At 36.8% G+C, this 13,511-nt stretch overlaps 2 protein-coding genes across 2 annotated transcripts; both read left to right on the top strand.

The window, feature by feature from the left end:
* The first annotated feature begins 4,345 nt into the window (after positions 1 to 4,345).
* Positions 4,346 to 13,088, top strand: LOC142227158 (uncharacterized). The gene is made up of 2 exons (XM_075297545.1): positions 4,346 to 4,617; positions 11,380 to 13,088. The coding sequence occupies exon 2, from the start codon at positions 11,384 to 11,386 to the stop codon at positions 12,506 to 12,508; it is 1,125 nt and encodes a 374-aa protein (XP_075153660.1). The 5' UTR covers positions 4,346 to 4,617; positions 11,380 to 11,383; the 3' UTR covers positions 12,509 to 13,088.
* On the top strand, positions 6,936 to 11,336 carry LOC142225297 (uncharacterized). Its single transcript, XM_075295073.1, has 3 exons — positions 6,936 to 9,006; positions 9,149 to 9,432; positions 9,561 to 11,336. Exons 1-3 carry the CDS (start codon positions 6,936 to 6,938, stop codon positions 11,334 to 11,336), a joined length of 4,131 nt encoding a protein of 1,376 aa, XP_075151188.1.
* Positions 13,089 to 13,511: the final 423 nt, after the last annotated feature.

The raw sequence follows: 13,511 nt of genomic DNA, 5'->3' as shown, positions 1-13,511 counted from the left end.
GTCATATGACGATCCTGCAATCTCAGTTGGACAGCATCAATGGTTTCCGGAAGAACAACTAATTTTAGACTATCTTCACGAAATTCTTTTTGAAGGGAACTGCAACCACGGTTGCCACCCGTGCCATAAATAATCTACCAAACTTTGAAGAAAAACATTTTACCAAAACTCTACCAAATTAAAAAATCTTATTTTGATGTTGTTGATCAAATTCATGGGGTTATTTTAAAAAATGTAGTCTAATTCCAAAGAAATGTTATATTGAAGTTATAGAAACTTTTGTGACAATTTTATTTTTATAAAAAATGTTGTCAAAATTTTATATCTATACAAAATTTTGTCAAAATTGTATTTCTATAGAAAATTTTGTCAAAATTTTATTTCTATAGAAAATTTTGTCAAAATTTTATTCTTATAGAAAATTTTGTCAAAATTTTATTTCTATAGAAATTTCTTTCAACATTTTATTTCTATAGAAAATTTTTTCAAAATTTTATTTCTATAGAAAATTTTGTCAAAATTTTATTTCTATAGAAAATTTTGTCAAAATTTTATTTCTATAGAAAATTTCGTCAAAATTTTATTTCTATAGAAAATTTTGTCACAATTTTATTTCTATAGAAAATTTTGTCAAAATTTTATTTCAATTTCAATTAAATTAAATTTCCATTTAATTTAATATTTATTTATTTATTAATTTATTTCTATAGAAAATTTTGTCAAAATTTTATTTCTATAAAAAATTTTGTTAAAATTTTATTTTTACTGAAAATTTTGTCAAAATTTTATTTCTATAGAAAATTTTGCCAAAATTTTATTCCTATAGAAAATGTTGTCAAAATTTTATTTCTATAGAAATTTCTTTCAACATTTTATTTCTATAGAAAATTTTGTCAAAATTTTATTTCTATAGAAAATTTTGTCAAAATTTTATTTCTATAGAAAATTTTGTCAAAATTTTATTTCTATAGAAAATTTTGTCAAAATTTTATTTCAATTTCAATTAAATTTCAATTTAATTTAATATTTATTTATTTATTAATTTATTTCTATAGAAAATTTTGTCAAAATTTTATTTCTATAAAAAATTTTGTTAAAATTTTATTTTTACTGAAAATTTTGTCAAAATTTTATTTCTATAGAAAATTTTGTTAAAATTTTATTTTTACTGAAAATTTTGTCAAAATTGTATTTCTATAGAAAATGTTGTCAAAATTTTACTTTTATAGCAAATTTTGTCAAAATTTTATTTCTATAGAAAATTTTCTCAAATTTTATTTCTGTAAAATTTTGTCTAAATTTTATTTCTATAGAAAATTTTCTGAAAATTTTATTTCTATAGAAAATTTTGTCAAAATTTTATTTCTATAGAAAATTTTGTCAAAATTTTATTTCAATTTCAATTCAATTTCAATTTCCATTTAATTTATTATTTATTTATTAATTTATTAATTTATTTCTATAGAAAATTTTGTCAAAATTTTATTTCTATAGAACATTTTGTCAAAATTTTATTTCTATAACAAATTTTATGAAAATTTTATTTCTGTATAAAATTTTTGCAAAATTTTATTTCTATAGAAAGTTTTGTCAAAATTTTATTTCTATAACAAATTTTGTGAAAATGTTATTTCTATATAATATTTTTGCAGATTTTTTTTTATAAACAATTTAATTTCTATAAACAATTCTGTCAAAATTTTATTTCTATAGAAAATTTCGTCAAATTTTTATTTCTTTAGAAAATTTTGTACAAAATTTATTTCTATAGAAAATTTTGCCAAAATTTTATTTCTATAACAAATTTTGTTAAATATTATTTTTATAGCAAGGTTAGGTTAGGTTAGGTTAGGTTAGGTGGCAGCCCGATGTATCAGGCTCACTTAGACTATTCAGTCCATTGTAATACCACATGGGTGAACTTCTCTCTTATCACTGAGAGCTGCCCGATTCTATGTTAAGCTCAATGACAAGGGACCTCCTTTTTATAGCCGGGTCCGAACGGCGTTCCACATTGCAGTGAAACCACTTAGAGAAGCTTTGAAACCCTCAGAAATGTCACCAGCATTACTGAGGTGGGATAATCCACCGCTGAAAAATTTTTTTGGTGTTCGGTCGAAGCAGGAATCGAACCCACGACCTTGTGCATGCAAGGCGGACATGCTAACCATTGCACCACGGTGGCTCCCATTTATATAGCAAATTTTGTCAAAATTTTATTTCTATAGAAAGTTTTGTCAAAATTTTATTTCTATAGAAAATTTTGTGAAAATTGTATTTCTATAGAAAATTTTGTGAAAATTGTATTTCTATAGAAAATTTTGTGAAAATTTTATTTCTATAGAAAATTTTGTTAAAATTTTATTTCTATAGAAAAATTTGTTAAAATTTTATTTCTACAGAAAATCTTGTCAAAATTTTATTTCTATAGAAAATTTTGTGAAAATTTTATTTCTATAGAAAATTTTGGTAAAATTTTATTTCTATAGAAAAATTTGTTAAAATTTTATTTCTATAGAAAATCTTGTCAAAATTTTATTTTTATAAAAAATTTAATTTCTATAAAAAAATTTTGTCAAATTTTTATTTCTATATAAAATGTTGTCAAAATGGGGTTTCTATGAAAAATTTGTGAAACTTCTGTTAGGTGGAGAAGAATATTTTGAAAAATCTACCAAAACATCAAGAATTCAGTAAAAAATCTACCATTTTTTGTAGAATTCTACCAACTGCGGCAATCGCGACTACAACTCTCTATACCATCGATAAAAACTGGTCCTTGACAAAGCTTTATCGCCAAACATTGAATTAAGTTCATCTATGCATTATTGTTGAGTTAATCCACGTCGAAAATTGTAAAACATAAACGAATTTTCATTTTTTTTTTTTTATTTATTATTTTTTTTTTTTTTGTGAAATTGCCAATGCCAAATTTAGACAAATGCATCCGAGTATTTGTATAAACTGCATTGAAAACATTTCCCAATAGGTAAAACATATATTTGAATTAAAAAATCAGGCCCAACTTTCCATATATATTCGAATCACTTCTTTCGTCGATTTTTCGGGCAATAAAATTAGATTATCCTTTCAAAATAATATATTTTTATGAAAACCGATTGAACCAGTTATGCCGATTGTTTGTTTCGAAAACGCTGTCCACCGAATTGTGAAAAAATGTCGTTTTTTTAAGCCGAGAAAACCGACTTTGAAAAACCCCGGGTTTTATCACTCTTTTGGGAATCTAAACCATTCTTTTGAAATTTCTGTTCCTGGGTATTAGTGAATTATGCCGTTTACCAGTTGGCATTCATCCCATACTTGTTGCAACGGGAACTTCATTAAGCGATTTCCTTAATTCGCGCTAGCCTTTGTGAGTTGTTGTTGTTGGTTTTGTTGTGCGCTTTCATTCCTATTACGTCTATAAAGATTCGCTACAATTCGTTGCGTTGTTTTTCTTATTTTGCTTCGCCTATTCATTTTCAATAGTTCCTAACTTGTTTAACATTTTCCAGTTCTCATCATATGTCATATCTCATCACATATAGACCATGTTCTAGCCACTTTTTTTCTTTTTCTTTTTGTGGTCTCGTATTTCACCTTTTTTTCTCGAAATGGGGAGATCGAGAAAAAAGTAAACGAGCATCACAATATGATTGCCAAGCAGATTGCTGTTATCTCCAATAGAAATCTTAGATGGTTCAATGCCAGCATTACCTGATTCATGTAGGCTGAACGGCTGCATGGCTAGCTGTTTGGCTACTTGGCTGACCGTTGAGTGCGCAAGCGCGAATGATTGCATGAAAGCACAAAGCCACCAAAGCAATTTCTAATTGACATCTGAAGTATTTTGATTGAGACTTGGCATATTATTTAATAGAGAAACCATACGTGATACAGTTTTTATACGCTCCGTAGAATTTCTCTTCGCTTTTTTGCCATATGCTCTTCTTTTGGAAAATCAAGGATGATATGATGGCTAAGAGGTAATGAGGTGAGGATATTGAATCATTTACCACAATTCCAAGTATGTGTGTGTGCGTTTGTTTGTATTAAATACTGCAGTCCAAATGGTATGAGCATTGGAAACCTTATTTAGTATTGGTAAGGTCAAAATTTATTCGTTAGATGGGGACTTAAAATCTTGTAAAATAACAATTTCCCCCTCGTTAGGAAATGTACCCTAAGCTCTGGATGCAGCTCTGTGCTTTCAGCACAATTCGTTACATTTTTCTAACGAGTCGCGCCATTACCGTCTTGCGGCGTCTAAGCTTTTGTTATTATTCGTTTCTGGATTACGTCCATCCAACGATTGTTTTGTAAAAGGTAAATAATAATCTCCCAAAAATTCAATAAAATTACGTTTTATTGAAACATCATTGAAAAGAAAAACTAAATCCCTTGTGTTTTTATTTATTTTATTTTTCGGTGCTACGCATTCATTGGTCCAATCGAGCCGGATACTTGCTTACAGCAATTAATAAAGGGTTTTCTTTTTCTTTTCCAAAGGAAAGTGCTCATCATTGTGAAGCAACAACAAAAAGCAGCCATTTGCAGCCATATTTGTGAAGGATTTATATTGAAAATTTATTTAAATAATTATTTATCAACACACAGGTGCGTATGTCAGTGTTTTATTAAAATAATTGAGCAAATCGCGAGTGTTTTAAATTTAAACCGCGGTCGTTTTACAACATTGATTCAATTATTTCGTTTTGCCGACGGCAAATTGCATTTCTAAAAACACACATTCGTTGCTACATACGTACGCACATTTCTTTCGTTTGTTTGATTTCGTTTTGTTAAATGATATTCAAGTGAAAGAATAATCAAAATAAAAAGTGAAAAATCTATTGTATATATTGGTGTTGTGTGGTGAATTTAAACGTTGACAGTGCTTATTTACTTCAAAACATTATTTGCAATTACGTTGCCTTTAACTTGAAGTAAATAAAACAATAACAAAATACACGCAGACTCCAAAGGCTCTGTTGGTCGTATTACTATTGTAAACAAACATCAATCGTCACTGCAGTCAACGTTTGAATTACATACCTACGTATGATCAGTGATACACACACGTATATACATACATATTTTTTTTGAGCTGTGTTTCTTTGGTTTATTTGTTAACCCTCACGGGGCCGCGAGTCGTAAATATTTTGAGGAAAATTATAAAAATTTTTGAAATTGAGTTTTTTGGGTTTTCGTGTTGTATGACCCATTAGCGTTACGCGCATTAGTAAAAATTATCGGTTTGGTCACTGTGCACCCTACAGGCGGTCCGGTACGATCGTATAATTTTTATTTTATCGTATATATTACGTATATATATTTTTATTTCTATATTTTTTATTATTTGTGATTTTTAATTTTTTTTGGGGAGATTATTTGTCGTGGAAGTGTAGAGGTGTATTTTACAGTCCGTACACCCTACATGTGGTCTTACAGACATTTTTTTTTTATAATTTCTTATAAGTTGTTGAATTTTTTTTTGATTATTTGGTTTTCGTGTGTGAAGTTTTGATACAAATTGGCGGCAGTCAGTATTCTTCGGTACACTGAGCGTAATTTTCGTAAATTCATTCTTACACTGAGAGAAATAGTTTGAAAATTTTAGTAGAATTTTGAGATTTTTTGAATTCAACTTGAATAATTTGCCTATTTTTTGTACAAGGGGAAAATATTTTGTGATTCGGTACACTGAACGAAAATTAATTGTTTCTACACTGAGAGAAAAATAGTCCAATATTTTACAAATTGTTTGAAATTTTTGATTTTAAGTTTTGAAGTGGTTGTTTTACGAACAATTGTTTACACTTCAAGAAATTTTGTGGTAATTTTGGTGCAGTGTGAGAATTTGATACACTGAAAGAAAAATTTTGTAAATTTTTGTTTTTGCATTTTTGGGCATTTTGTGCAAATTTATTGATTTTTCGGCCAGTTTTCGCTGTCGATAAGTGCGTGTTCACATACTTTACGAGTTTTTGTGAATTTTTGTGACGCTAAATTATTTTCAATATGCCAGTTAATACATTCGCGCGATTCATTAGAGCCGCTGATGCGGTTGTGAAGTTTGGGACACGGGTTAGTTCTTTGAAGGAGGAGAATTTAGATGTTTATTCTCTAAGGGCTCAGGTCGAAGAGGCGAAATCACTCTGGGAGAAAGTGAAAGAGAGGTATGAGGAGTGTTTAGACGATCTTCAGGAAGATTCAGATAAGGGAAAGGTAGAATCTGCTGACGGCAAGTATGAGGCAACTTATGATGCCTATATTAGTATTGTTTCCTCTATCGAAAGGAAAATAGACGGTCTGAAAGCCGTTCATAGGGCGTCAACTCCTATACTGCAGGCCGATGTGGCGGATATTTCTGCTCGTTCTGGTAATGTGGATGTATCGGGAAATTCTCTTTTGTTAGGTGTTGACCATGGTGCGGTCCATAGTTTGGCGTTACCACCATGCGATATTGAGGTTTTCGATGGTGACTTTCAGTCTTGGCCAACATTTAGGGATTTGTTTACTGCTGTTTATGTAAAAAATTCCCGTCTGAGTGATATTGAGCGCTTGTGTCATTTGCTCAAAAAGACTAGTGGCGACGCCCGTGAAGTTGTAAGAAGATTTCCTCTCACTGATAGAAGTTTCGAGTTAGCTTGGAGGACGTTAAAGGAAACTTATGACAACTTGAGAATTTTAGTCAGCAATCAGTTGAAGCTTCTTTTTGACCTTCCGGTCTTAGACACCGAGACAAGTTCTGGGTTGAAGAACTTGCAGCGTGGTATAAATGCATGTATTTCGGCGATGGCTGTGAATAACGTTCCTACGAACGATTGGGATCCGATTTTGATATATTTGTGTGTGCAACGTCTACCGAAGATTAGTGTTACTTTGTGGAACAGGGTATAAGTGATAAGTCTGCGTTGTCGTCTTGGGTGAACATGGATCGTTTTCTTACGGAAAGGATTCAGACACTCACGTGTCTGCGCGATTTGAAGGGTATCGATGCTTCGAGGAGAACTGATGGCAGGAAACTGCGAACGCATTTTACGAATGCAGCTCCGAAATCTTCGCCATCTAGGTCGCGTAATTCGCAATACACTTCTCATTCTTCTAGAGATTCCGTCGATAAGATGTGTGTTCTTTGTCCACGACAAAGCCATCATCTTCGTGTTTGTCCGAAATTTAGGAATCTTTCTGTGAATGATCGGTTGACTGCTGTGAAACGGTACCGCTGTTGTTTCAATTGTCTATCTCGTAGACATGACGTTAACAACTGTGCTACATCTCGCAGTTGTGAGAAGTGTCAAGGAAGGCATCATACTTTGCTTCATCGCGATTCTTCCCATTCTACGAATGTGGCGACTACGTCTTCGACGGTTTCGGCCGCTCGTCCTACGGATTCTAGCGGTTTGATTGACCCGCAGCCTTCCACTTCGTCTGGAATCGTGTCTGGCACTTCGGCCAGGCAAGTATTTCATGTTTCCCAGAACAGGTCGGTACTATTAGGGACGGCTATGGTGAACATCGTTCATCAGGGTATGACGTACCCAGCTCGGGCTCTTATTGACCCAGCATCGGAAGCCTCCTTTATTACCGAAAAAATGCAAAAGTTGCTTAGGATTTCGATAACGAGTGCGACGTCTTCGATATCGGGCGTGAATCAATCGGTTTCGATAACTTCTCGAGGTATTTGCCCTCTGAGTATAGGGTCACCCATAGATGGATCGGTCTTGGTAGAGGCGACTGCGTTGGTCCTGCCTAGGATTTCTGGGAATTTACCGTCTTTCCAAGTGAGTCGGAATTATATGTCACGTTTGCCAAATTTGCGTTTAGCTGATCCTAATCTGTTCGATAGTCGTCCGGTTGATCTATTGTTGGGGGCAGACGTGTATCCCAGAATTATATTACAGGGGGTTCAGTCTGGTATTTTAGGTTCGTTGATTGCTCAACAGACAGTCTTCGGCTGGCTCATTACTGGTTCAATTCCCACTTCTAATGTGACGGTTTTTTCAACGACTGTTGAATTTATGGAAGAAGATGGTCTTGACAAGACTCTTCTTCGATTTTGGGAATTAGAGGACTTACCAAGACGGGCAATTTGTTCTCCCGCAGATAAATTTTGTGAAGAAAATTTTAAGAATACCACATATAGGGATTCCGATGGAAGATACGTAGTGACTCTTCCGATAAAACCCGAATTAAAGGGACAAGTCTTGCTTGGACATTCGCGGACAAGTTGTTTGAAGCAGTTTATTCGTGGTGAGGCTTCGCTTTTACGAAAGCCTGAAACAAAATTAATGTATGACGGGGTGATTAAAGAATATTTGGACTTGCAACATATGAGACCAGTGTCGTCGACTTCTCCTGCAGATCAAACTGTGTGTTATTTGCCACACCACCCGGTAATCAATCCGGACAAATTGACGTCCAAACTTCGAGTTGTCTTTAATGCTTCGCATAAGACCTCAAATGGTAAAAGTCTGAACGACATTCTTTATGTGGGACCCACATTACAATTGGAATTGGTTCATTTGATTTTGAGGTGGAGATTTTTCAAATACGTTTTTAATTGCGACATCACACAGATGTACCGCCAAATTAGGGTAAATTCGGCCCATACTTCTCTGCAGCGAATTGTCTTTAGGGACTCCCCACAAAAAGATGTACAAGACTATGAGCTGCAGACCGTGACATTTGGAGTGAATTGTGCTCCCTATTTAGCTATACGGACGTTATTGCAATTGGCCGATGACTCCGAAGATGACTATCCCCACGCGGCACATATTCTACGAAGGTGCATGTACGTGGATGATGTTTTGACAGGATACCATGACGTGGATACTGCTGTTGAATCTAGGGACCAATTGATTAGAGTACTATCATCGGCAAAGTTCGAACTGAGGAAGTGGACTTCTAATGAGCTAGCCATTTTAGAATCGCTTCCGGCTGACCATTTGGTTGACGCCAAATTACTGGAGTTTGTTGAGGCCAGTAGTTCGAAACCGTTGGGTATTAGGTGGAATGCGCAGTTAGACTTGTTTTATTTTGAGATGAAACCGATTGAGCGAAAATCTCGGTTTACGAAGAGAGAGGTTATCGGCTATAGCTAGGCTATTTGACCCTGTTGGCTGGCTGGGGCCAGTTATTATAGTGGCGAAGATAATTATGCAACAGGTTTGGTTGGATAAGATAGGATGGGACGAGTCTCTTCCGTTACAAACAGAGCGACAATGGCGAAAGTTTGTCGAGACCTATCAGGATGTGAATCACGTTCGTATTCCTCGATGGGTCAATTACTCCACAGACTGTGAGGTAGAATTACATGTTTTTTCCGACGCCTCGGAAAAAGCATACGCGGGGGTAGTATATGTTCGTGTGGTTACGCCGCAGGGACAAATCTTCACCCATTTGCTATCTTGTAAGACTAAGGAGCACGTTTGGAGCTTTGTGGGGCAGTTTTGGCCTCAGAACTTTACAAGTCTGTAGCCAGGGAGATAGATATTGAATTTCGACGTGTTTATTGTTGGACGGATTCTACGATCGTCCGCTCTTGGCTTCGAAAGACGCCATCTACGTGGTCTACTTTCGTTGCGAATCGCGTATGTAGGATTCAGGAGAATACTGGGGGACAGAATTGGTACCATGTTCGTTCTGAGGACAATCCGGCCGACTTGGGAAGTCGCGGAGTGTCGCCTGCAGAGTTGGCAGTTTCAACGCTTTGGTGGCATGGACCAGAGTGGCTGTGCTCAGCTAGTTCTCAGTGGGATATTAGTGATTTGACCCCTCTTGAGACTGACGTTGAGGTACGGGCGGTCAAGACTCACGCATCGTTTTTTACGAACTATGAGGACATTTTAGAGGGATTTTCTTCGTTAGATAGGGCTCTACGAGTCATCGCGTATATATTTAGGTTTTATCAAAGGACCCATTATTCACATGCTAGTCGAAATGTGTATCACGACACGACGTTGACGGCAACCGAATTAAAGGCAGTGAGATTACGTCTAGCTGTTCTTTCTCAAAGGGCTCATTATCCAGATGAGTACGGTTGTTTGATGGAAAAGAAACCGTTAGGTTCCAGGAGTTCGTTGTTGTCATTGAATCCATTCCTGGATGAGGAGGGGGTTATGAGGTTGAATGGTCGTTTGAGTAGGTGTCCTACCCTTTCGTATAGTGAGCGACATCCAATTATAGTGCCGTATAATAGTAGATTCGCTAGGTTACTGGTGAAATATGTTCACGACATATCTATTCACGGAGGAAACCAGTTGGTTCTACGTCTTATTCGGATTGAGTATTGGATTCCTCGTTTAACATCTTTGATTAGATCGACTATTAACCGGTGTAAACGGTGTCTGTTGGATAGGAAGAAGTCTTGTACGCAGATCATGGCGGCTCTCCCACCGGAGAGAACTGTACTTACCAGACCGTTTACTACGACTGGCGTTGATTTTGCGGGGCCTTTCGAAATTAAGTCATTTATAGGGCGCGCATGTAAGATAACAAAGGGTTATGTTTGCGTTTTTGTATGCTTTTCGACGAAGGCCATACACTTGGAAGCCACATCAGACTTGTCTACGACAACATTTCTGGCTGCCTTTCACAGATTTATATCTCGGCGTGGTTGTCCCAAGACCATTTTTTCGGATAATGGTACAAATTTTGTAGGCGCTTCACGCGAAATGGAAAAAGAATTGAGAAGTGTTCTTAAGGAGGGACGTGATAAGGTGTGTTCCGCATACCAGTTTCAGCAGCTTTCCTGGCAGTTTATCCCTGCCGGGGCGCCACATATGGGTGGTCTCTGGGAAGCTGCTGTCAAAAGCTTCAAGACGCATTTTAGGAAACATGCATCTGGATTCAAATATACATTTGAAGAGTTTTCGACTGTTCTTTCGAGAATTGAGGCTTGTTTAAATTCTAGGCCGTTGTGCCCGATGAGTGAAAGTTCTCAAGAGTTGGTGGCACTTACGCCCGGCCATTTTTTGGTAGGATCTCCGATCTTGGCGCCTCCTGAACAGTTAGAGGAGGAATCACCACTTCATTTGGTGCATCGATTTAGGAAAATGAAGGCGCTGTCGCAACAGTTCTGCTTACGGTGGAAAGATGAATATTTGAAAGGCTTACAGAAAAGGTATAAATGGAAATTTCCGCAGCGTGATATCGAAGTAGGGGACTTGGTAGTAATTCGTGATGAACAATTGCCTCCTACATCGTGGAAGTTAGGTCGTGTGGATGACGTCCACCCGGGATCTGACGGTCGCGTTAGAGTTGCTGACGTGAGAACGGCAAACGGTGTTGTAAGACGACCGGTGGTAAAATTGGTCATACTGACCGAATAGTTTTCGATCGATCATATAGTAAGCGTCATCTTTCTTTTCGCAGTACAATGGAAAATATGAGGGAAATTGTTAAGACTCTCCCTGACTACGAGGATGACGTCCCGATGTCCGATGAGGAAAAAGAGATTTTAGAAAATAATGTTGCACCGGTTCTTCGCGAGCCGTTACCAGCCATCGAGCAGGTCCCTGACGTCGGGATGACCCCAGTCGTCGCCTCTTCACAAGGGGTAGTACCGACGCAGAAAGTTGTCCCTCCGTCGGGGGCTGATACGGCTCCCGCTGACGTATCCGCAACCAACGTAGCCAAACCATCGTCATCCCCTACGGGGACTGCCCAAAAGAATTCAGGTGCGAATAAAAGAGTGCACTCGAATGTCTGTGTGTTGTGTAGGCGAAGTCACAATCTCAGGTCGTGTCGCAAATTTTTGAACATGCGTTTGGAGCAACGATTGCGCACTGTAGTGTTGCATCGGGTATGTTCAAACTGTCTGGGCAGGTCTCACATGCGATCGACCTGCAATAGTCGCGAGAGGTGCCGCGAATGTGGAGATAGCCACCATACGCTGCTACATTCATTTGACCAGCAACAACGTCCTTCCGCTCAAACCTTGTCGACGAGAAAGTCCAAGTCAAGTTCGTCCGTTAACTCGTCCGCGTACTGTATCACGAATACCGCTCCCATATCTGGTCCGATGTTGGTTCTACAACCAACCGTCACGCTTGGTCCCACTATAGTCCTCTTGCTTGTCTTGTCCGATCGTCGAATTCCTGTCCGAGCTGTCCTCGACCCGTGTGCGGGGTATAGTATGATTTGTAGTAGTTTAGCTCTCAGCCTACGGCTTGTCTCAGCGATGACGTCGCATGACGCATTTTGTCCGCTTGTTGCTGTCTCCCGACACAATGCAGAAAGTAAATTGGTTTTTTCTGCCCGGGTAACAGACCTGACCCGTGTTGTCACCCCATCGTCGTCGGCTCCAGATACGATACGGGAACATTTCGAGTGTCTCCAGCTGGCCGACCCAAGGTTTTACCGTCCTTCCGGGGTGGGGTTGGTCCTGGGGCCCGACGTATACGCAAGGGTTATTAAGCCTCAAATGTTTTCGAGTCCGGGATTCCCCTTGGCGCAGCTGACGATATTCGGCTGGGTGATTTCAGGGCAATGTCAACCATGAATATGTGTCGTAGGTCATCCTGGCCAATAACCCAGACACTGCAGACCCTCCGGGTCAACGGCTCTACGAGCATTTAGTTAAGAAAGAATGAAGTTTGAAAAAAATTAAAAGAACTAATAAAAAAAAAAAAAAAAAAAATGCTCAATTTGAAAATGATACTGACAACGCATTTTATATTTATTTTGATATCAATATATTGTACATATGTAATATTCTATGAATTACTGAATTTCAATTACAACATAGCTGGATGTTGCAAGGCGGGCGGAATGTTTAAGTTCAAATTCGTAAGGTCAAAATTTATTCGTTAGATGGGGACTTAAAATCTTGTAAAATAACAATTTCCCCCTCGTTAGGAAATGTACCCTAAGCTCTGGATGCAGCTCTGTGCTTTCAGCACAATTCGTTACATTTTTCTAACGAGTCGCGCCATTACCGTCTTGCGGCGTCTAAGCTTTTGTTATTATTCGTTTCTGGATTACGTCCATCCAACGATTGTTTTGTAAAAGGTAAATAATAATCTCCCAAAAATTCAATAAAATTACGTTTTATTGAAACATCATTGAAAAGAAAAACTAAATCCCTTGTGTTTTTATTTATTTTATTTTTCGGTGCTACGCATTCAGGAATGATTGCAAATAATGGGAAAAATATACGGAAGTTTGACAAGCATGGCTAAATTTGTTACAAAACCAAAGTTTGCCTTTTGCTAATTACTTAATTGATGTTCCATGGATCGAATGCAGTCTCAGGGTTAACTTGTAATGGAATTAGCCAAGAAAAACGGTTGAGAAATTTTGTTTCTAACTGTAAGTTGTATTTTAGTGCATTAAAGGTTCCAGTTCAAGAAAATATAAATCTTGGATAGCACATGAGATATAGATAGATTAATTAGATTTGGAATCAGTCTCGCTAATTGATTTTGATTATTTTTGGAATTTTTCGAATTCGGTTCAGTATTTTCTTTTTTGTGTTTACATCACTGTTAAAAAAAAAACACAGC

The sequence above is a fragment of the Haematobia irritans genome, chromosome 2, assembly GCF_050003625.1.
Source record: "Haematobia irritans isolate KBUSLIRL chromosome 2, ASM5000362v1, whole genome shotgun sequence".
NCBI lineage: Eukaryota > Metazoa > Arthropoda > Insecta > Diptera > Muscidae > Haematobia > Haematobia irritans.
This window is presented reverse-complemented; position numbering and strand designations above follow the sequence as displayed.